This window comes from Oenanthe melanoleuca, chromosome 10 (assembly GCF_029582105.1).
Source record: "Oenanthe melanoleuca isolate GR-GAL-2019-014 chromosome 10, OMel1.0, whole genome shotgun sequence".
In the NCBI taxonomy this organism is placed as follows: Eukaryota; Metazoa; Chordata; class Aves; order Passeriformes; family Muscicapidae; genus Oenanthe; species Oenanthe melanoleuca.
In genome coordinates, this window is record NC_079344.1 from 16,519,614 (window position 1) to 16,541,961 (window position 22,348).

A 22,348-nucleotide genomic window follows, 5' to 3' on the forward strand; every position below is an offset into this window, starting at 1 on the left:
AAACAGTGACCCAACAGTCATTCTCAGCCATTCCATCCTGTTACACCTCATAATCCCAATGCAGAGGCACGGACACAGTTTTATCAAGGGATGAACAAGTCAATGGAGATGCTGATTCAGCTAACAGGTGCTTGCTTTAAAGCCACCAGGAGTCAAACATCCCTTCCTAATGACTAGTAAGACACCCAGTCTCGTCGAGAGTTGGAAGTTTCTAGGGAAGCCCCTGGATCTGAACCAAAGGAGAAGAGCAATTCAGCTGTCTGCAGCAGGCACATAGTGCCACAGAGCAAACGATTCTGAGACTGTAGGTTAAATCATGGGAGGTCAGAAATACAGACCCAAGCAGCATCATACAAAGACACACAGCAAGATGAATTTCAGGCAGAAGGGCAGTCCTCCACACCCTGACTCAACTAAGAACTTACACCCAAGCAGGAATATTCCTCCCCACAACACTAAGGTTTCAAGGAGGGTACTGAAAGGCTCCAGACCCCTCTTGCAACCCAAACACATGGAACTGAGAAAACAAGTGTCAAGAAACAGGGAGGAGTTCCCCTCCCTCAGAGTAACAGAGCACCAAGCAAGCCTTACCACCACGGCAGAGAGCTTGTTTTGCCGGCTGTGCATCAGGAAGCTGGCAGGTCCCTGGAGCTCCCATCCCACCAGCCCCAAGCAGACCCAACACCCTGCAGAGTTTACCTACAGGAGAGCCTGCTCCAGGCACAACCAGCAGCACTCAGTTGGGGGCACAACACACCTGCGCAGCAAAACACCCCAAAGTTGTCCAAGGTCAGTGGAAATGAGGCACCTCCACAGCCCCCAGGCACACACACCTGCAGGAAACCTAGAGATAATGAAATCCCAGGGCTAGGCAGAACCTGCAGCATCACAACAGCACTGGCACAGGATTATCATAGTCTAATCCTTAGGGAAGTCATTAAACACAGCTCGGCTGCCAATATGACCAAGATGTGCATTAGCTCCTGGGGATGCTGGGGAGCAGGCAAGGCTCATCCACCTCAGTTACAGTCCAGCCTTTGCTTTTTTTGTATCTTCCATAGAAATCCTACCCAGGCAGCGCCATGCTGATGCCCAGAGGGTTGTTGGAGCTGTAGCTACAGCCAAGAGGGCCTTCAATACCAAGGCAAAATTTAAGATGTTAAAATGGTGCTCATGTCAAAATAATGAAGCCAAGATGGCTCCATACTTTATGAAAGGCAGCTCAGAAAATCCTTTTTTTTTTGTGTTGGTATGTTTTGCTTCCCAAGTTGAAGTCAGCTACACCTATGCAAAACATGACATTGGTGTAACCAAGCATCACACCCCCACCTCCAGCTGATCCCAAAAAGGGTTATTAGGCAAGGCTGCACCAGCTCTCCCATCATCAGCAAGGCTAAAGTTAAGCAGCTGTCCCAGGGTTTACTGAGTAGAAGCATCTTGAACACACCTGGTTGGAATTAAGACTGGTCTTAATTCAGAGGGGAGCACAGACTACACAACACCAAGTCTTCCCAAAATCACTGTTTTTAAAGGCATTTCACCATCAAGGCAGCTATTTTTCGAGGCTTTTTAAAAAAAAAACCAACATTTTGAAGCCATCACTCCCATGCAGCTTTGTACACAAGCAATACCCAGAGCTGCCTGTTGCAGCAGATTATCAAAGCTGAACAAGGTTTAATTGGTGTAGGGAGACTGTTCAACTGTTACTGCAGTCGAGACAAACTGCAGTAAAGCAATGGGGTCCTGGAGCTCTTCCCTGAGCCCAGCTGTACCTGAAGCCCCTCACCAGCTCTCCAGGTGCCAGCACACCTTGTTAGCCCATGACACAAGCACCAGTAATAAGCATTAATTGGTTTCAGCTGGGGAATACCAAACGGTAAAAAAAAGAACTTATTTTTCAACGGATTTGTCTCACTCAGAAGAGTCACCTTTGCCCACACTCAGTTACAAATTGAGCCTCCTGTGTTACCCCCTGTCCCAGCCAGACACTATATGGGGCTTTCAGCATATGGTTTAAGAATAAAATAGGACCTCCGGTTACCTTACTAAAAAAAGGCAGTTTAAAAGTGCACAAAAATACAACTTGCATGAGTACAAGTGCCCGCTGCAGCTAAAACATGCCCCAGCATCCAAACCTAAGCTCAGCACCTCCAGCCCAACTTCATTCCCCTAAAACCCTGGGAAAAGGGGGACATTAGGTCGCTAGGCTAGGATCAGGTTTCCTCCGGCGTTTCCCTGAAGGCAGCAGGGGCCAGTTAATAGATTCCGTGAGCTCCAGAGCCCCCTGCTCTCCTCGGGTGTACCTCAACAGCAGGACCCACTCGAGACCAGCCCAAACGGAGTGGGGATCCCGTATCAGCGCCCCGAGAGGAGGCGGGGGAGCTCCATGCAGCCCGTCCTGAGGGCTCAGGGGCGCCATCCCCTCCCCGCTCCGCGCAGGCAGAACGGGCGGGAACGCCGCCCAGCAGCGCCGCCGCGCGCGACCACGTGGCGAGGCGGCCTCGCGGGCGGCACGTGCTCGCACTCACCGGCGGGAAGGCCATCGGCAGCACCGGAGGCGGGCGGGCGGTCCCGGAACGCGGCAAAGGCGAGGTAAGAGGACACCGAGGACACCGGGAGCACCGGGCGCTCTTCCCGGCCCGCGGCTTTTATGGGCCGGGCCGGGCCGCGCCTAGGGCGGGGGTGGGGGCGCGGAGGGAGGGGAGGGGATGCCGTGAGGGGCCGGGCTGCGGCGCATGCGCGGGGCACGCGCGGGCCGCGTGGCGCCTGCTCGCCGCCATTGGGCGGTTCCCGCCATCGGCCCCGGCGCCGTGAGGGGAAGAGGCTCCCGCGGGTTAACGCGACCCCGAGGGATTCAATCAGCCCTCCAGTCCGGCTTCAGCCACCCTCCCAGGAACATCTCAGCGCTGGCAGCTGCCATGTGCTCGCTGTGCCGCCTCCGTGAGGGGAATGGGACCCCCTAGGCATTAAATTGAGGTCCCCTAGGGCAGGTTTAGTGTCATCATTTCTTCACACATGGGCTGTGGTACTGACTCAGCCTCCTCAGCGAGGATGGAACCCCTGAGCAGTTAAATCAGCTCTTCTGAGTGGAATGGGATGGTGGTGGCACTGTGGTGCCCAGCTGTAGCCCCTCTGGAGCACCTCAGTATCAGAAGCTCTCCACGCCTGGGCTATGGTGCTTACTGAACGCCCCAGGAGGGAATGGGACTCCTCCTGAGGGGTTAAGTCCCTCGTGGGCTGTGGTGCTCACTGAATGCCCCAGGAGGGAATGGGGCTCCTCCTGAGGGGTTAAGGCCCTCAGGGAGTGGGATGGTGGTGGCACTGCCGAGCTGGAGCTGCCTGGGGACATCTCAGCACTAGCAACACTCCATATTCCTCTCAGGAGAGCAGGACCCCAAGGGCCAGTGACAGGATTCAAGGACTTAAATCAGCCCATCTGAGGGGTCTGTGATGGTAGTGGTTCTGACTCTTCGCTTCAGCACTGCTCGGGCCACTCGCCACATCTAGGCTGGGTGCTCATTGAGTGCTCTGTGAGGAAATCACGCTATGAAAAGCCAGTGTCCATAAAGGAGACAGAGGAGTCCTGCAACCTTATTCAAATAAAGGGAAAGATTGGGAGGGCACATCCTCCTTTCAGCCTAAACTCCCGGCTGCATGTTGCCCTCTCCCTTTCCCCACTGGCTGAGGTACTAGGAAGGTACAGCCTTCCTGCACTGCCTACCACATATCCCCCTTTAAACACGGACCTTTTGTTTCAGGAGCCAAACTGTCTGTGTTCTGTAACAAACCTGTGGCTTGAAGTTGGTAGAGACATTAGGAACCATTTCAAAGACGTTAACAGCCATACCCTCACCCATGGAATTGTTTGTAAATACATGAACACATATCTTTCCTATCAAGGGGAATGGGGTTCCCCAAGAGCAGCCTCAGTGCTGGCAACTCTCACACATGGGCTGTGATGCTCACTGAGCCCCCTGTGAGGGGATGGGACCTCCAAGGCCTTAAATCAGTCAGGCCCTCTAAAGGGAATGCAGCGGTGGCATTGCCTGGCTGGAGCCCTTCTGCAGATGTTTTAGTGCCAGCAGCTCTCCATGCATAGGCTGTGGTGCTCGTTGTGCTCCTTCTGACAAGTGAAACCCCAAAGGGCTCTCAAATGATCCCCCCCATGAAGGCAATCTGTTGGTGGCAGTGCCCAGCTGAAGCCCCCCGGGGACTTCATCACTTCATTCACCTCAGCACCAGATTTAATCAGCCCGTGTAAGGGGAATGACATGGTGGTTGCACTACAGTGTCCATCTGGAGCCTTCACAGGGACACCTCAGCGCTGTCAGCTCCCACACACAGATTGGGTGTTCAGAACCCACTCTGAGTGGAAAAGGACCCACCCAAAGGGGTTAAAATGGGTTCCCCAAGGAAAATGAGGTGTGGCAGTGCTGTGGTGCCTGGCTTTAGCCCTTCCAGAGCCCCTTTGGCTCCAGCAGCTCTCTGCACACAGGCTCAGCACACTCCCCATGGGAGAATGAGACCCCCGAGGGCTTAAATCAGTCTCCCTAAGGGGAATGGAGTGGTGGCACTGTGATGCCTGGCTGCAGCCTCCCTCCCAGGGACACCTCAGTGCTGGCAGCTCCCACACACAGGCTTCCTCTCATGAGGGAATGGGACCCCCAGAGGGTTAAGGTGGGGTCCCCAAGGGCAGCCTCACTGTGCTGGCATCTCTCCACACACAGGCTGTGGCACTCACTGAACCCATGAAGGGATAGGACCCCAAGGGTTAAATCAGCCACCCTAAGGAAAATACGGTGGTGGCATCATTGTGGCTCCCAGCTGCATCCTGTGGGGCAGCTGTGGCTCCAGCCCCTGTCCTTGTGGGAATGGGCTTTTTCCTGTGGAACAAGCACTTGACACTCAGTGGTTGGTGCTGCTGCTCCAATCCAGTGGCAGGGATTCCTCACCCATCAGAAAACAAAGATTTTTTTTTTTCATCTCTTAGCCAGAAAAACCAGAAAGCCCCTCACCCTTTTTGTGGCAGCAGAGGTGGTTTGGGGTTCAGATCTTCCTGCATGTCCTTTGCTCATCCTTTGCCTCTGAGGCCAGGCCTGGCTCTGTGCTGAGCTGCAGCTTTGGATGAAGAGAGCCAGTGCTCACTGAAATCCCACCCAGTCCTTGCTGGGAGGAGAGATCTTAATAAAGAGTCAGATTTCCTTCTCTTTTTTTTTTTCATAATCCCAGTTTGGAGCTAAAAACCCTTCCCAAGCTGGCCCCAGGAATCTCTCCAGTGACACTGCAGAGCAGACCCAGCACTGACATAGCAGGTATTTCTGCGGTCGAAGCATGAGCAATTCCGCCTTGAATAAATAGCTGGAACCCTCCCAAGATTCCTCAGATGCCTGGTCCAACTGAGCACTTCCTGCTCCAGGGGGTTCACCCCAAGACCATGTGCCAGGTTTTCTCCAGGACCCGGTAGCCACCCACCCCTGGGAGACTCTGCATGTTTCCAGTCACCTAAGGGATGGCTGGTCCCCTGATGTCCCCTGAGGGCCGCCCTGGGAAGCTAACAGAGCCTGGCATGGGGGGAATCTGGGGTTGATGTGCCCACAGAGCAGAGGAGGGAAAGGGAGTAGGTTGGAGAAGAGCTTTATTGGGACATCTTGGACATAATAAATAAGGGTTACATTGAGAGATGATGGGATGGACTGGGGGCACACTGCTCTGTGGGGGTTGGAACTGCTTCTGCCCTTCCGAGTAGGACACCTCCCTGCATCCCACACGCCCCATCCTGCTCCTTCCACCCAACAGCAAAGCTGGCACAAGGGTCACTGTCTGCCACCGCTTTTGGGATTGGGGCAGGGAATAACCTGGCAGAAATGGGGGCAAGGGAGTGTTTTGAGGAGCAGCACGGGGCAGAAGGGGTGGGACGGCAGGGCCAAGGGTGCAGCAACACCCGGCTGTCACTGTGCCAGGGCCTGGATGATGTCCTTCACCAGCATGGTGCCAATGACCATCTTCTCACTGTTGATGGTCAGCTGAGCCGTGGAGCCCTCCCGCCGCTCCAGGGTGATGAGCACCAGGCTCCCACTTGTCACTGTCTTGGCTGCGAACCTGTTGGGTGGTGAACACAGGGCTTCAAGGCAAGCTGTCCCCTGTCACCCCCTGGTCCCATGGGATGGGTGGTGAACACAGAGCTTCAAGGCAAGCTGTCCCCTGTCACCCTCTGGTCCCATGGGATGCTCCGCTGGGGACAGGCAGGCACCTGCCACCCATGGCCACTGTCCCATTTGGGTTCATGCAGGCTCCTCATGCTAAAGGAAGCCCTGCTGTGATTCAGGTGGGAATGGAGTGGTGACAGTGCCTGTCTGATCCAGGTATGGGGTTCCAGCTACCTGTACTCATTGCTGGCACCGCAGGGCACGCGGCCCACGTTGGCGGCCGAGGTCAGTTGCTGGACGATGGTGTGGTCACTTTGGCATTTCTCAGGCAGCGTCAGCTTCTCTGTGATCTCGCTCATGCCCATCAGCTTTCCTAGAGCAGGTAACAGAGGCACCTGCCCATCTCTGGCCACATACCCTGCTGGGCCCTGCTTTAACATGCCCAAAGCAAGCCCCTCCAGCTCCCTGTGTTCAGGTTCCCCATGACATCCTGAGCTGGCTGCTCTGCTTGCTCTTGGTTCTGGATTCAGTGGTTTTGGAAAAATCCTTTGTAATCCTTCCTGGGCTCATCCCTATGTCCCTGCCTGGTCGCAGCAGCCATATCCCTGGGCATGGGCTCCTCTGGACAGTGGCAACAATGGGGCCAGGTGCTGCACGGCACCAAGCTCCCCCATGCAACACAGATTCCATCCATGGAGTCAGAGTGGGGATGTGCTGATCCAGAAGCACAGGGACACAGGGTGTCACTCACCAGACAGTTTTGGGAGTGCCAGGGTTGGCATGAGCCCTTCACGCTTTGTGGGGACCCAACAAGGCCACCCTGGTGGTCATCCCAGCCCACAGGCTGGGGGTGCAGGAGTGGGTGAGGGGAGCAGAGCTACTCTAGGGGCCAGCTGAGCAGCCACTTACCCTCACCCGGCCGTGCCAGGTGCTCTAGGGCCACAGCGAGGGCGGCAGAGGGGACAAAATTGGGGGTGAGTGTCAATGGTAGGTGCCTGTGCAGCACTCTTTATCCATCCCCGGCCCCACTCACCCTGCTCCTTCTTGAACTCGTTCTCACTCATGAAGACAGGGGCCATGAGCTCCCCCACGGGTGGCTGGATGGAGACGTAGAACTGGCGTGTATGGGTGCTGGGGAGACAGGCAGTGAGACAAACACGTGCCCAGAATATGTCCCCTCTCCATGTCCTGCTCTCATCCCTGCCCTGGGCAGGGGTGACTGGGGGAAACTGGCACAAAAAGGCTCAAGAATGGGGGGAACCTGTCAGGCTGGACCTGGAGCTGCTGCTGTGTCCTTGTCCCCTGCAGGGAGGCCTGTGCATTTCCTGCTGTCCCCCAACCACCCCATGCCCATCTGAGTGTCTCCTCTTCCCTCTGGTGCTTGTCCTGCTGTCCTCCATCCCCTGGGATACCCCATGCCCTGTTTCTGCTGTCCCCTGTCTCCTGCTACCTGGAGGGATGTTGATACCTATCTCACTTTCCCCATGTCTGGAGCACTTGATGCCCTGATCCCTGGGGACACCCATCCTGCCCTGCCCAGTGACAGATGCTCACCACAGCTGGAAGTTTGCCGCCTGGGTCGAGTCACAGAAGTCGATGCCCATCACCACAGTGGCTGTGTCCCCTGGCGCCAGGTGCTCTGGAACCACAGGGCTGCCACTACATCCCACATTCTCACCCAAGCCCTGTCCCCATTCCCCCACAGTGTCACGGCCATGCCGTGCCATGCCATACCAATCTCAGGGAACTCCTGTATCCGCATGCCGGACAGTGGCTTGGGCTCGCTGACTCGCAGGTTCTTCACCTCGGTGTCGGTGTTGTTGGAGATCTGGATCTGCACGGCCACCATGTGGGGGTCTCCTGGGAAGGGCCGCCGGCTGAAGCAGTACTCAACCGCAAGCCCCTCGCCTGCCATGCGGTGCAGCAGCTCATAGGTCTTCACTGCACTGAATGCCGGGCTCAGCAGCTGCACCAGGGGACAGTGGGGGCTGCTCAGGGCTCCCTGCAACCCCTGCAGGTGGCAGAGGGCCCAGGAGCCCCCACAGGTGACAGGAGGCCTAGGAGCTCCCCGGGGAGGGCACGGGGGACACTTACGGTGGGTGTCAGGGAGCTGTCGGTGAGAGTGAGGCCCTCCAGGTCGGTCACCAGGCTGGTTGAGATGATGCTGCTGGAGGGGATGGGCTGGACAGGAGATGGAGTAACTGCAGCGTGGGGAGAGGGGAGGAAAGGGGTAACAGAGCTCACAGCCCCACGGGGACACCCACACAGGGACAGTTCTAGTGGCTCAGCTCCATGGGGACAATAGCATGGGGAGAGCCCTGGGCACAGCTACACGGGAATAACCACATGGGGACAGCCATGTGGGGACATCCCTTGTGGCATAGTCCCATGAGGACAACCGAATGAGAACAGGCCCAGTGGCACAGCTCCATGTGGACAACCACAGGGGGACACACATGGTGGCATAGTGCCACGGAGACAACTCCATGGGGATAGCCTGATGGGGATAGCCCTATGGGGACAGCCATGTGGGGACAGCCCTGGTGGCATGGTCCCATGGGAAGAGCCACACAAGGACAGCTCAGTGGCATAGCTCCATTGGTGTAGACACAACCCTGTGTCCCTGTGCATGGCCACACGGGGACAATCCAATAGTCACAGCTGCCTGTCCCACGGCCATCCTCTGGGGACAAGGACCCCTCACCACACCTATCCTTGTCCCAGCTCTGCAGCTCCCAAAGGACCCATGGAGTTCTGATATCATTGGGGTGAGGGGTCATGCCTCAGTTTCCCCAGCAGCATCACCACGGCAATTCACATATTCCAAGCAGCCACTCACAGTCATCCAGGTCAAGCAGGGAGATCTCCTTGGGGCTGGCCTTGCTGCTGGGGGGCTGTAGGGGGGCAGAGATGGGGAGTTCAGTAGGGGATACAGGTATCCCTGTGCAGCCCCCTATCCCAGCCCATCCCCTCCCAGCCCTCATCACCTTCCTCTGTTTGGCCTCTGCCTCAGAGCCGGAGTCGGAGCCAGAGGAGCTGCTCTCAGAGGTGCTGGCCTCTGATGAGGTTTCGGCACGGCCCTTCCTCCCTTGTGGAGCCGCCTTCTTGGCCTTCTTTGCCCTTTCCTCCTCCTCCTCTTCCTCGCTGGGGCTGCAGGGAGAGCCCAGCTCAGGGGGCTGAGGCAGAGGTTTTGCTGGGAGCACCCCCTTGCCTTCCCAGGGCATACCTTCCCGCGCTCCCCAAGACTGCCTTATGGGAACCTTCCTTGTCCTTCCTCTTTGGCCTCTTCTCCACCTCCTCCTCCTCCTTGTCCTCTGATTGCTCCCCGCTGTCTTCCTCCTCTTCCTCCTCCTCCTCGGTGCCAGAGCTGGAGCTGCCAGAGCTGCTGCTGCTGCCATTCTCTTCGCTGCCAGACTCGGGCTCTGTGGGGGCACAGCAGAGTGCAGCCCTGCTGCTGTGTCCCCCCACATTCTCCCATCTTCCACTTTATCCCACTACATCCTCCATCCTCCCACTGCATCCCTGCATAGTCTCACTGCATTCCACTGTGTCCCCACTGCCCACCACTGCATCCCTCCACATCTCCTGCCATGTCCCTCCCATGATGGAGTGTCCCCACTGTCCTCTGTCCAATGCCCAACCATTGTGGCACCTGCCTGATGGCCACAGTGACCACTGCCCAGTGTCTCATGCCATCAGGTCCTCACCACTGTCTGCCGACTCAGTGGGTCCCGATTCGCCCTCTGAGTCAGAGTAGAAAGGCTTCTCCACCTTCTCCTTCCTCTTCTCCCGGCTGGTGCACTTGGTCCACTCAGGAACCTGCTGGCACAGGGTTGATGGAGCAGGGCCATCACCCATGACTGGGAGATCCAAACAGCCACCCTTGTCCCCCGATCCCAAAGCACATGTGTGAGCATTAGAGAGGGAACTAGGACATGTGAGCAGTACCTGGGTACTTTCTGGGTCTCTTCCAAGACCTTGAGTCAGTATCCCCACCTTGGCCCCTCCTCCCCAACATACCCAGGGTGCTCCACGCACCTCCACATTCCTCACGGAGGGGTCAGGGGCCTCGTCTGGCCAATCAGGCAGCTCCTGGTAGCCCACAGCCTTAGCATTGAGCAGATGGGATAGGGAGCCCAGTTGGAAATGATCCCGATCTACAACAAAGTGAGAGGAGGCAGCAGCTCAGGGACAGCCATACAACATTGTGGTGACAGCTTGCCCCATGTCCCAGTGTCCTGTGACCAGGGATGGGTACCTTTGAAGGAAGACTCCAAGATAGGAGCCGGTTTTTGGGCCAGGAAGAGCTTCTTGGCGTACTTATTGAGGGCCCCACTCTTCTCAGTGGGCACAATGAGCTGGCGGATGAAGCGAGCCCGGTCGCGGATGTCGTAATTCTGGTCGTACTTGGCCAAGTTGAGGACGTACTGGGTCAGCAGCTTGCTCTGTGTCAGATAACATGCTCAGGGCTGGCCTCTCCCTCCCCGACAGGGAAACCGAGGCACACCCTAGGATCAGATCCCCGGTACCTGCTTGGAGTTGGTCAGGTAGAGCTTAGCTGCCAGGTTGATGACCTGCAGCTTGACGATGTCCTCCTCGTTGGTGAAGGACTTGGCCATCTTGCGCAGCACGTCAGGCGCGATCTTGGGCACGTGCTCGCAGTACTCGCCGATGAGCCACAGGATGCTGGCCCGTGCCATTGGCACCTGTGAAATGCCCTCAGACATGTGGCACTGCTGCTATCCCCTCTCATGTGGGTCAGCAACACCCCAACCAACCTGGATGTTGTCAGTGAGCTTGGCCATGTGCTTGATGATCTCACTGTGCTGGGCTGGCTGCATCTGCAGCAGCTTTTTGATGACCACCACAGATTCGGCCACCACCAGCTCTGTGGGCAGAGACCCAGCCTCAGTTGCATCCTGCCCTGACAGTGATGGAGCTGCCATTCACCCCTGCCATGTGTACTCACCATCCCTGTTGGAGAGGAGCTGCACCAGGCCATTGAGGCAGGTGTCCCGCACCTTCCCGATGTTGGTGGCACAGCGCCCGATGGCTTGGATGGTGGCTGCCACAAAGTCCTTGTCCATGCTGCGGATGTAGGTCTGCACAGGCATGGAGGGCACAAGTGACATGTCACCCATGTGCCAGTGCCGGACATGCCCCGGCAGTGGTCACACATTGGGGCCCTTTGGAACTGCTGATGGGGTTGGTATGGCCTCAGCCCACTCCTCCTGGAGGAGCTCTTCTCTGCCCCCTCCATGGTGGTAGTTTGGCACCAAGAGCCATGCCAGGGTGGCAGCCTCAGTATGGCCATACCTGGAACTCTCGCAGGATGGTGGAGATGTTGGTCTCGTTGGCCAGGTTGGTGAGGACCTCCAGCTGCGGAAAGAGGAAGAGATGGGCAGCATAGGGGCATGGTGACAGGGCACAGGGCCTTGATGTCCTCCTGTTCCCAGGGCATGAGGACAGCTGAACCAAGGAAATGGTCAGGAAGCCCCAAACCCACCCCTGACAAGTTCTGCTTGGTGTTTCCAGCTCACCTTGAGGATCTTGATCTGTGTGGGGTCCGTGGAGCGGATGTAGAAACTTTTCAGATAAGGCTCAAACATCCCCTGCATGCACAGCCAGAGACATTAGTATCATCTCTGTCCCCCCACCTTTCTAAGGTCATCTCCAGGCTCTGGTGACCTTGTTGGCTAATCCTCATCTCCCTCCAGAGTCAACAGGGCCAACACCTCTCACATCAAATCTGCGACTCACCCGCCGCTTGATGGACATGGTGGCCACATTCTGCAGCACAACATACTGCACCTCACTGTGGGGACAAAGAGGGGACCATTATCAGTGGGGCAGGACCAGACACCCTCAGCAAGTCCCTGTGAATATGGGCCAGGACCCACCACCAGGCTGCTGTCACCAAGATGCTGCCACCCCATATCTGGACTGGGCCAGCCCAAAAAGGCCTCCAACCTGATGTCCTTCCAGGGATGGGCTTTTTGAGGGTCTCTCACAGGGTTTTGGAGCTCCCCATGGGTACCAACAGCTGGGGTGGAGGGGTAGGACACCACCACAACCCAGGTGCCACAGACCTGTGACTCCGCAGAAGCCGTACCAGTGCCTTCGCAATGACTCCAACCTCTGCCTTGGGTGCCAGGTGGAAGTAGAGCTGTGCCACAGCCATCACCACCTATGGACACACATCCAAAAGTCACCTGCTGGAAATGGGGGACACCCTAGGGAATGTCCTAGGGAATGGTCCCCCAGTCCCACTCTCAGCACTTGGAGGTAGCCTGGCCCTGAGGACACCATCTCTGGGTGTCCCTCAAACACCCCAGTGTCCTTGCCCATGGGGACATCATAAGCCAGTGGCCCTGGGGCATGGACAGGGTGGCAGTAAGGGTCTCACCGCAGCATTGCGGCTCTGCAGCAGGGGCTTGGTGTTGCGCAGGAGCAGGCGGTGGTCGGGGTCCATGACGTAGGGCTTGCACTTGGCCAACACGGCTGCCTCTGCCTTAGCATCCTTGGCATCCTCCTCCTCAGAGCCATAGAAAGCCTTCTCAGTGTTCTCCTCCAGCAAGGACTCCTGCTGGCAGTTGGGACCCTTTGTATCCCCAAGAACACTGCCCCTTCACCCCACCTCCCTAAGGGCTCCCGGCATACCCCAGGGCTCCCAGAGCATCCTGTGCTCCCAAACTCACATTTTGGTTGGGGCTGAGGAACTGGGTGCGGGCGTAGCGGGTCAGCATGTTGATGATGACCACCTGCCCCCACTCCTCCACGTCGATGAGCAGGTTGCAGAGCTTGCGGTAGTTCTTGTGGATGAGGTCTATGCGCTCTGGGCACACCTCCTCAAATGCCATCACCACGCTGCCAGCCACCAGCTGCAGAGGGAAAACCTGGGGTGACTTACTGGAGGGGTGGCATAATCAACAATATGCTGGTTTGGTGGGGATGGTGGCATCTCCATGAGGGTTCTGGTTTGATGGGCAGCCCTTCCTTGTAGGGATGCCAGCTCAGTGGAGTTGGTGAATTTCCCATGACATTGGCCCAGTAGGGACAGCAGTACTTCCACATGGCTTCATCCCCACAAGGACACCCATTTGGTGGGAACATCTGCATTCCTGTGAGGATGCTGGATTGGTGGGGACAGTGGCATCCCCACAAAGATGTTGGTTTGGGAGATGGCTGTATCCCTTCATGGATGCTGGATCAGTGAGGACAATGGCATCCCATGAGGATGCCAGCCCTGTGGGGATGGCTGCATCCATGGTGGGAACATCTCCATCCCCATGAGTGCACCAGGCCACTGATGTTCCCAGATTTAGAGGTGGGAGAAACACTGCACCCTGCTCACCGTGGTCTTGTCGGCCAGCAGCTTCTCGATCACTTCGATAAGCTGGTCCTTCTGGTCTGAGTCGAGGCTGTGAGGGAGGAGCAGGGGAGGTGATGCTGGACCGAGCTCCACCCCATCTCTGCCTGTACCAAGCAGCCAAGACCCTTATTGGTATCCCCTAAATTGAGCAGCTGCCTCCCCCCGTTACCTGTACAGCTTGGGGATGGCATGGGCAGCCGTCTTGCGCACGTACGGGGACATGTCCGAGGCGGCCTCCTTGATGGCCAGCATCATGATGGGCACGATTATGGGCACGCGGATGCTGGACAGGACCCGCAGGGCACTGGCACGGATCAGCTGGTTGGGGTCCTGTGGGGACATGTGGGGGGCTGCAGTGCAGCTGTGACAGGCTCAGTGCTCCTCCAGATGCCCCCTGGGTCCTCAAACCAGCCCACCTTGAGTCCTCGCTGGAAGGTGGAGATGGAGAGCAGGGCCAGATCCTGCTGTTCCTCTGCATAGCGCACCAGGTATACGTACACCAGCTTCTTCACCTGCAGGGTGAAGGTGCCACCTCAGAGCCCCCCAGACTCCAGGCAATCCCCAAAAACTGGGAAAGTGCCAGACCCTGGGATGCTGCTAGGGCCACCCAAGATCTTCCTCACCTCAATGTTCTTGCAGGCAACATTTTTCACCACAGCTGGGAAGAGATCAGAGGCGTTTTTACCACGGGCAATCATCTAGGGGGAAAAGAAGTGGTGTGACAATGGGCAGCTAGCACAGCAGGGGCTGGGACAACATGACACATCTAGGCACCAGCAGTGGTCCCCAGCAGTGACAGCAACACCCACCGCCACAATCCTCTTCATGGCCTCCAGCTTGAGCGAATCCTTGTTGCTGTCAAGCATCTCCTTGAGGTCATCATGCCTGAATCACACCAGGGGTAAAAAAATACCCATTTTCATATTTTTAACTGGTTTTAGTCTTTTTTTTTTTTTTTTTTTTTTTTTTTTTTTTTTTTGCTCCCAGCCTACCATCAGGCTGGCAATCCAACCCTTCATTGTGAAATATTTATGGGGACAGGAGTTGGGTTACAGCCAGGTGAAAGAGGAACCGGGGGACTGGCATGGTGCTAGCACCCAGTACCATCCTCATCCCAGGCACTGGGACAAGAACCCTGTCCCATCCTGGCTGTGGCTGTTACCCTACACTGTCCCTAAACCACAGGTGCCCATCAGCAGCTCCATCCTGGCTCGGGTGTCCTTTGTCCCCTCATGGACATGGATCTAACAGCACACCCCGATGCAAAGCCCTTCCCTGGTCCTCTCCCTGGACTGGGAAAATGCCACCAGTCTTTTGTAAAGTTGTCACCACTGTCCTCTTTCCTAAGGGACACTGATCCCCCCTAAACAGGAGGCACCTGCAAGGCTGTGTCTACTTGCAGCAACTGAGGGTGACGCCCATGGGATGATGCTCTTCCAGAGGCACCATCACAGAGGGCCCTGGGGCGCTCCTTGGGGGAGTCTTACCGCGGCGGTGGCCCGGTGCCAGTGTCCACTGCAGGCTTGGTGCCAGCGAGGGGCCGCAGCTCATCAGCTCGCAGGGCGCTGTAGCAGACGGGTTGTCCAGCCTCGGTGGCCAGCACCGGGCTTGTCACCTCCTCGGCCACGCCACCACCCTCTGGTGTTTTCGGCCAGCCAGCCGGCCCCACCGGCAGCTGCCGCAGCAGCTTCTGCACTGGCGGCAAGGACACCATGGCTGTGGCTGGCAGCAGTGGCCCGGGGGATGGTGACAGGGCTGTGGCCCCGCTCCTCTGCCCAGCGCAGCAGGCTGAAACCTGACGCTGTGCCTGGGGTTGGGTTGCAGCCTAGATCAGGATGCCGTTCCCAGTGGATGAGGCCACGTCCAAAGTGACATCTGACCTGCTGGTGGGGCTTGGGGACACTGCAGGGAGCTCCTTTCCCCGTGCTGAGTGGCTCAGTCCTGGGCAGGAAATGCACATCAAGGTGGGATACTCTACTGGGTGGTAGGGTGACATGATGGGGCACCTCTGGGTGTCCAACCTGGGTGGTGGGGCCACATTCGGTGCATTTGTCCTGCCCCATGTGCCATGCATGCCATGGATGGCTCATAGGAATGGTGACAGACTTGGTGTGGCTCTGGTGAAGGGCAGTCTGCAGATTATAGTGACACTAAAGGTGTGGAGGACACTGTAGGTGTGGAGGACACTGCCAGGAGGTCAGGAGTAAGGTGACACTGCCATGAAGGTGGTGACACTGCCAGAATGGGAGGCACTGATAGCAGATCACTGAGGTAACCTGGACAGACTGGGGGACACAGCCAGGGTGTCAGGGCTAGGGGATGGTGCCAGAGTGAGAGACGCTGCCAGTGGGGATCAGGGGACACTGGCAGACATGGGAGCAGGGAAGCACTTCCAGGCCAGGAGACATTCCCAAGGAGGGGTCAGAGAGGAGGAGATTTGGAAAAACTGGAGGACACTGCCAGGGGCTCATGGGAGGGACACACACTCTGAGATGGGGACATTGCTAGTGGGTCATAGACAGAGGGCACTGCCAGACTGGAGGACACTGCCAGTGGATCAGGGTTGGGAGAAATTGCCATACTGGGGGACACAGCCAGGTGTAGAGAGAGTGATGCTGTCAAACAGTGATTCAGCGATTTTCTGCCGGGGCAGCAGGGACGGGGGAACACTGCCAGAGTGGGGGACAGTGATGTTGCTGTATTCTTTCGCCGCTTCCTAGCCCTACAGCGACACACTGACACTGGTAGGAAGGGCCGAGAGACATTTCTGCAGCTCCAGGAGCACACACCCCTCCAATTCCTCTTCACCCGTGCCCACCCCCCGGGTCTGTCCCACGCAGTGTGACATGCCTCCACACCCAAGCCCCCAGCCGCAGCCTCCCCGCTGGGAACCTCGGTGCGCCGTGGGGAGGGGGTGTCAGCTCAGGAGAGCCCCAGGAGCAGTCCCCACGGTGGGAACACCGTGCCCGGCACGCCCCAGCCCCGGGGTGGGAGCTTCAAGGGGGATCCCCGCACATCTCCCCCAACCCCATCATCTCCAATATCCTGCGGTGTTCCCACAAAACCCTCTCCGGCCTTGGCAACCTGCAATGATGGTGACGGCGACAGTGGCCGCATCCCCTGCTCCATCCCTGTCCCCATCCTCATCCTTGTCCGTATCCCCATCCCCATCCCGTCCCCGTCCCCGTCCCCGTCCCCGCGTCGGGGGCCGCTCCAGCTCGGTTCGGTGCCGCTCCCCGCCCAGGCCGGCGGCCAAGGCCTGCGGCGGCGGCCACACGGGCGGGCTCGTCCTTGTCCCCCGCGCCCGCATTGTCCCCACCTCTTGTAGTCGGAGGAGAAGATGCCGCCGCTGGCGGGGTCGTGGCCGTACTCGGGCTCGCCCAGGCTGGAGGAGCCGCCCTTCTCCTCGCCGTAGGCCGGGCTGGCGGCCATGGCGGCGGGAGCGATGCGGGATGCGGGATGGATGCGGGGGGGACGCGGGCACTGATGTCAGCGCGGGCGGGGACGGGCCCGGCTGGAGCGCGCCGGGGCAGCGCCGGCACCGGGAACGGGAGCGGGAGCGACCCCCGCCCGCTCCGGGAACGGGATTGACCCCCGCCCGCACCGGGAACGGGAGCGACCCCCGCCCGCTCCGGGAACGGGATTGACCCCCGCCCGCTCCGGGAACGGGAGCGACCCCTGCCCGCTCCGGGAACGGGATTGACCCCCGCCCGCACCGGGAACGGGAGCGACCCCTGCCCGCTCCGGGAACGGGATTGACCCCCGCCCGCCCGGGAACGGGATTGACCCCCGCCCGCCCGGGAACGGGATCGATCCCTGCCCGCTCCGGGAACGGGAGCGACCCCCGCCCGCACCGGGAACGGGAGCGACCCCCGCCCGCTCCGGGAACGGGATTGACCCCCGCCCGCCCGGGAACGGGATTGACCCCCGCCCGCCCGGGAACGGGATCGATCCCTGCCCGCTCCGGGAACGGGAGCGACCCCCGCCCGCACCGGGAACGGGAGCGACCCCCGCCCGCTCCGGGAACGGGATTGACCCCCGCCCGCCCGGGAACGGGATCGATCCCTGCCCGCTCCGGGAACGGGATTGACCACCGCCCGCTCCGGGAACGGGAGTGAACCCCGCCCGCACCGGGAGCGGGAGCGCAGCGGGGTCTGCAGCCCCGGCCGGGCCCTGCGCAGCCCTCACACCTGCTCAGGGAGCGGGACACCGGGGAATTTCAGAGGAGATTGCCGTGATATAGTGACTGAGCTCACAGCCGCACACATACCAGTCCAGAGTCGTGAAAATCTATAGTTATAGCAATAGACGTTATATTATAACGTTATATGATCATAATTAGACATATTGAAAATAGATTACGCTATAGTAAATAATATTATATAGTCGGATGCTATAATATGTATTATTATATCCTACCATATTACATTTTATTATTATTATATACATTATTATTTTATACGCACTACTGCATCCAGTATACAGAATACACACTTACATATCATTTATACATTCTATTACATGTTTCGTACTGCATACTATATATTGCATGTTATTTATTACATTACATTTTAATTTATTACAGATTTCACTAATTATGCAATACTATGTATTTACGATATTCAATCATACTATATTATAGATAATTCATAAACCATTCTACATTCTGCAGTTTATATACAATATAATACATGCATTATGTTCTGTATGCTATACGTTATATTGCAGATTATATTAATTCTATTATGTACTATATACTATATAGTATTTAATGTAATACATATTACATATTGTGTATTATGTATTATCTACTGCATTATAAAATTCAATATTTTATGGTCTGTATTCCACATAGTAGTATATGCATGCTATCTCAATTATTATATATATTAGGTATGGTATTAATTTATATTAATCTTATAGATATTATAGTTTATATTTTATATTATTATTAATAACAGGATAGGAATTATTATATACTAGATATATTATTATATACTAGATATATTATCATATATTAACTATACTACAGATGTTAAATACAAATATTATTATAGATATGGCCATGCATATTACAATGTTTCATATGGTAACATATTATATAATATACTGCTATAAATTATATCTATTATAAGTTATCATTATTGATATTATTATAGCTGAGATTTTGTTTGCATCTCTTTTTTTTTTTCCCAGGTACTTTATCCTATTGGCAGATATTCCCCCTATTATTTCTCCAGGCGACTGACCAGCCCCAGAGCTGGTGTGGATGGAGAGGCACTCACCCCATCTCACAGGAGTGAGGCAGCAAGGGAAAATGGCCATGGTTCAAGTAGCAGAATTGGATAAAGCACCTAATTAATGGACAGCAATTAATCTTCAGCCCAGAGAGACACTCACTCCAGCCCTCCCTGGGACCCCAACCATGCTTGGATCTCAGACCTTCCTGGGGACCCTGCTGCTCTCGTGGAGACCCCAACCCTCAGCAGACATAGAGAAGACTCCACCTTCTTTCTCCCTATAAACACTGATAAAATCCCGCTGGAAACTCCCTTCTCCCTGCTGAGCTGCCCCAGCTCTTTCAGCTTCCCTTCCTATGGGAAATGCTCCAGACCCTTGGTGGCCCTTTGTGGTGTGTCTCCAGTACATCCCTGTCTCTCTCATGCTGGACAGCCCGTCACAGCACCCAGCACTTCAGGGGTGCCAGGATCACTGTGAGTTGGTGACTCACTACCCCTCACTGCAGATACACTCTACCTCATCAACTGGACCAGTAGTGAAGAGGCTGAACAGGACTGGACACAGAGTTGACTCATGGGGTACACCACCAGCCTCAAGCCAGACCTGATCCAGCCCTTTGACCCATTTTCAACCCAGCAGTCCACCGAATATTCATTTTTATGCTCAAAATTAAATGCCAGCACTAAAAGAGGCAGATGTTTGTCTCAGGAGACCATGGGGAGCAAAGAGCAGCCTCTCCCTTCAAGGTGTGTCAAAGCAGGACATCACTTGACAGTGCTTTTGAGAAAGTGAGAAAACAACAAATCAAACAGGGCTGGCACAGGGTTTCCATGCAAGTGTTTATTGCCACACAGGAGGAATGACAAATCACTGGTGCAGTTCCAGCCCCCAGGCGAGGATGCTCCAGCCCCAGGAGCACCGTCAGCTCCATCACTGCAGCGCTGGGGACACCTGGAAGAAAGAAGAGGTTTGGGAGCAAGGTGCCAAGGTGTCCCAGGCAGCACCTGCTCTGGTGGTGTCACCCACCATGGCAGCAGCGAGGTGGCCCAGCCCCAGGAGGGCGAGGGCGAAGTGGATGCAGTTGCAGGCGATGGGGTCGTACTCCACGGGCTGCTCCATGGCCGCGCGCACCCGGCGCTGCAGGGCAGCCACGTCCAGCCCTCCCTTCCTGCGCAGCACCCGGGCCGGGCCCCGCGCCCGCAGCAGGTGGCTCTTGCCGTGCTTAGCCACGATGCCTGACGGTGACATCCCCGAGCTGCCTGCAGGGCAAAGTGGGCTCTGTACCCCATGTCCCTTCCGTGGAGATGTTCCTATGCTGTGACTCCTCCTGGGCTCACCTTCCAGGTGGATGATCTCCCCGTCACCACAGTAGATGCCAGCGTGGGCGCCCCACCAGCCAGGGCCCCCCGAGGCCAGAGGGAAGAGGAAGAGGTCCCCAGGCTGGGGCTCAGCCGCTCCGTTGGGGACCGTGTTGAAGTGTTGTCCTAGCAGCCCCTCGCAGAGGAAGAACCCTGCCGTGGTCACTGCCCCAGTCACTGCCTGGGGACCCAGCCATGTTTCAGGGCCACTGGCAGCATCACTGACCTGCTGGCTCATCCCACATCCTTGGTGCCTTAAGCACAGCTTGGGTCTAGGGTCTCCATGGATGGAAACCCTCTGGGAAGGGGCTGCCTCCTCTATGTGCTGAAGCACCCGTGGGTGCTGAGGAAAAGGCAGGGTGTGCAGGATTCATCCCAGCTGTGCCAGGGGTGAGACAGGCAGTGCAGGGCACAGGGGCAATGCCAGCACTTACCTGCCTGGAGCTGCTCACCTGGAGGGACAAACACCTTGCATCAGCCACAGTGGCACCCATGTCATGGCTCAGTGCTGGCCTGGGCTGCTGCCACCCCCTGCCCAAGCACCTGGCTGGGATTCTCACGCCAGCACCCCCAAACCTGCCGCACCGAGGAGCCCAGCCAGTGCCAGGGCTGGAGGAACAGCCAGTCCGGGGCTTGCAGGGTCTGAAGGAAGGAGCTCACCTGTGGGAGAGGGAGCAGGGCAAGACCTGTCCTCTTCTGACACCCATCCCCTGCCACCAGCCATCTCTGCCAGCACGTAGCCCAGCCCAGCCCAGCCTCCCAGGCCACTCATCCTCCTCCCCACCCTGCCCAGACTCAGCACCAGGCAGGTCCCAGCTCTGGGGTCCAGGGGCACTGGGTACAGTGCAGAGGAGTGGGATCACCTGGATGCAGGTGTCCTTCCTGCCAGCTCCCCCTTTACCTGGGCGAGGAGATTCATCTGCAAGGAGAAAACACGATGTTCCAGGAGCTGGGGGCAGGTACCCCACACCTCGGGGACTTCTCTGTCCCCACAGTTGTGATGACAGGTCACCCTGCTGAAACCCAAGCTTCAGCCTCAGTGCTCGTTCTGTGCCCTGCTGCCTCACCTTGGGGTCACCTCCAAGGTCCCCTCAGTCCACTGTGTGTCCCAAGCTGCCGCTGCTCCAAAGGTGGCTGCGGGGCAGGACCTCAGCCCGCCCCAGCAAGCACCACGGTGGCTCTTGGCACCGGCACATGGCTGCACCAGTGCCTGGGAATGTGCCCAGACCGGCTGCACCGTGGCACTGTGCCCATCTTGTAGGGCCAGTCCCAGGGGGACAAACCCAACCTGGTGTGACATTTCATCCACAAACCTCTTGAGTGACCCCAAAGGAGTCATGAAACAGCCCCGTGGCCGCAATGCCCTGGTAACCTGTGAACACTAGGCTTATGACAAATCACCTCTTGGTGCTAAAATCCTCTGGCCCTGGGTGGCCATCAGTCTGTATCCAGCCCCATGTCATAGGAATGGCCACCAGCCTGTCCCCAGCCCTGTCACCCCAGAATGGTGCATGCCTGGGGTCAGCTCCAGAGTCGCATTAAACTTTAATCCTGGTGCCAGGGGTCAGTGAAGGCTTTAGCAGGGCTCAGGTGAGTGACTGTCACCCTCTGTCATCGGGCAACCTCCAAAGAATCATTTATCAGGAAGCCTCCAATAAACAAGAGCTGAATAAACAGGTGAAACCTGAGCCTGGCCTGGACCCAGCTCAGTGCAGGCAGCCACATTAACCCTTCCCAGCCACCTCCAGTCGCACAGCCACCCTTCCAGAACTTCATGTCATCTTCTTGTTGGTCTTGTCCCCTTCTATCTCCACCATCCCCTCCTGGTCTCTGTTGTCTTGTCCACATGCACCCATCACACCATTCCCCATCATCCCATCTCAGTCCTTACTATCTCCTCATCTCTATCCACCCCTATTGCATTCCACTTCCCCCTCATGATCTCCATCACACCTTCCTGGTCCCCATCATCCTCACATGGTCCCTACTGTCTTATCCTGATCTCCATCATCCCTTCCCAGTCACTGCTGTCACCTCCTGCTCTCCACATTTGTCCCTATCTCTGGGTCACCATCAAAGCATCCAGGTTCCCATTGTCCCCTCCTGATCCTCATTATTGCCTCCCAGTCCTCATCACCTCCTCCTTTGTTCCCATCACCCCCTCTTGATCCTTGTGGTCACCTCTTGGTCCCCATCATCTCCCCTCCCTCACCGTTCAGCTCTTCTTGGTC

At 56.9% G+C, this 22,348-nt stretch overlaps 3 protein-coding genes across 6 annotated transcripts in view; 1 reads left to right on the forward strand and 2 right to left on the reverse strand.

Moving 5' to 3' along the window:
• CPEB1 (cytoplasmic polyadenylation element binding protein 1) overlaps positions 1-2,613 on the reverse strand; it is a 38,689-nt gene extending 36,076 nt beyond the window's left edge. Inside the window, exon 1 of one of the 2 annotated variants that reach the window (XM_056499398.1) lies at positions 2,529-2,613. In XM_056499398.1, the coding sequence (XP_056355373.1) occupies positions 2,529-2,543 (15 nt within the window). In that variant the 5' untranslated portion in view covers positions 2,544-2,613. The other variant, XM_056499399.1, reaches the window with a different exon arrangement.
• On the forward strand, positions 94-21,804 carry LOC130257161 (uncharacterized). Of its 2 annotated transcripts, XM_056499404.1 has the most exons (3): positions 94-789; positions 2,440-2,592; positions 3,383-3,637. In XM_056499404.1, the coding sequence occupies exons 1-3, from the start codon at positions 317-319 to the stop codon at positions 3,438-3,440; spliced, it is 684 nt and encodes a 227-aa protein (XP_056355379.1). In that variant the 5' UTR covers positions 94-316; the 3' UTR covers positions 3,441-3,637. The 2 variants fall into 2 exon arrangements, 1 of the variants encoding a protein (XP_056355379.1); XR_008841276.1 differs by lacking the exons at positions 94-789; positions 3,383-3,637 and adding an exon at positions 18,715-21,804 and having other exon boundaries at positions 2,488-2,592.
• On the reverse strand, positions 5,619-17,117 carry AP3B2 (adaptor related protein complex 3 subunit beta 2). Of its 2 annotated transcripts, none has more exons than XM_056499397.1 (27): positions 16,838-17,117; positions 14,328-14,403; positions 14,142-14,216; positions 13,935-14,030; positions 13,688-13,848; positions 13,501-13,567; positions 12,845-13,027; positions 12,553-12,729; positions 12,236-12,333; positions 11,907-11,961; positions 11,687-11,758; positions 11,463-11,525; positions 11,116-11,248; positions 10,925-11,034; positions 10,676-10,852; positions 10,405-10,591; positions 10,185-10,303; positions 9,854-9,965; positions 9,373-9,568; positions 9,134-9,296; positions 8,986-9,040; positions 8,241-8,347; positions 7,881-8,112; positions 7,701-7,785; positions 7,180-7,277; positions 6,381-6,519; positions 5,619-6,099 (listed from the first exon to the last, which is right to left on the reverse strand). In XM_056499397.1, the coding sequence occupies exons 1-27, from the start codon at positions 16,948-16,950 to the stop codon at positions 5,949-5,951; spliced, it is 3,300 nt and encodes a 1,099-aa protein (XP_056355372.1). In that variant the 5' UTR covers positions 16,951-17,117; the 3' UTR covers positions 5,619-5,948. The 2 variants fall into 2 exon arrangements, with proteins under 2 accessions (XP_056355372.1, XP_056355371.1); XM_056499396.1 differs by having other exon boundaries at positions 12,553-12,732; positions 16,838-16,982.
• Positions 21,805-22,348: the final 544 nt, after the last annotated feature.

What these genes read in the sequence shown, in the direction of transcription:
- LOC130257161 (XM_056499404.1), top strand. Translation starts at nt 317, where the DNA reads ATGGGAGGTCAGAAATACAGACCCAAGCAGCATCATACAAAGACACAC. An exon ending in ACACCCCAAAGTTGTCCAAG is followed by an intron (nt 790 to 2,439) that starts GTCAGTGGAAAT and finishes CGCTCCGCGCAG; the next exon opens with GCAGAACGGGCGGGAACGCC. An exon ending in CGGAACGCGGCAAAGGCGAG is followed by an intron (nt 2,593 to 3,382) that starts GTAAGAGGACAC and finishes TATTCCTCTCAG; the next exon opens with GAGAGCAGGACCCCAAGGGC.
- AP3B2 (XM_056499396.1), bottom strand. Translation starts at nt 16,950, where the DNA reads ATGGCCGCCAGCCCGGCCTACGGCGAGGAGAAGGGCGGCTCCTCCAGC. An exon ending in ACAGCTCCCTGACACCCACC is followed by an intron (nt 8,113 to 8,240) that starts GTAAGTGTCCCC and finishes CCCCTGGTGCAG; the next exon opens with CTGCTGAGCCCGGCATTCAG. An exon ending in GGTGCCAGCAATGAGTACAG is followed by an intron (nt 6,100 to 6,380) that starts GTAGCTGGAACC and finishes ACCACCCAACAG; the next exon opens with GTTCGCAGCCAAGACAGTGA.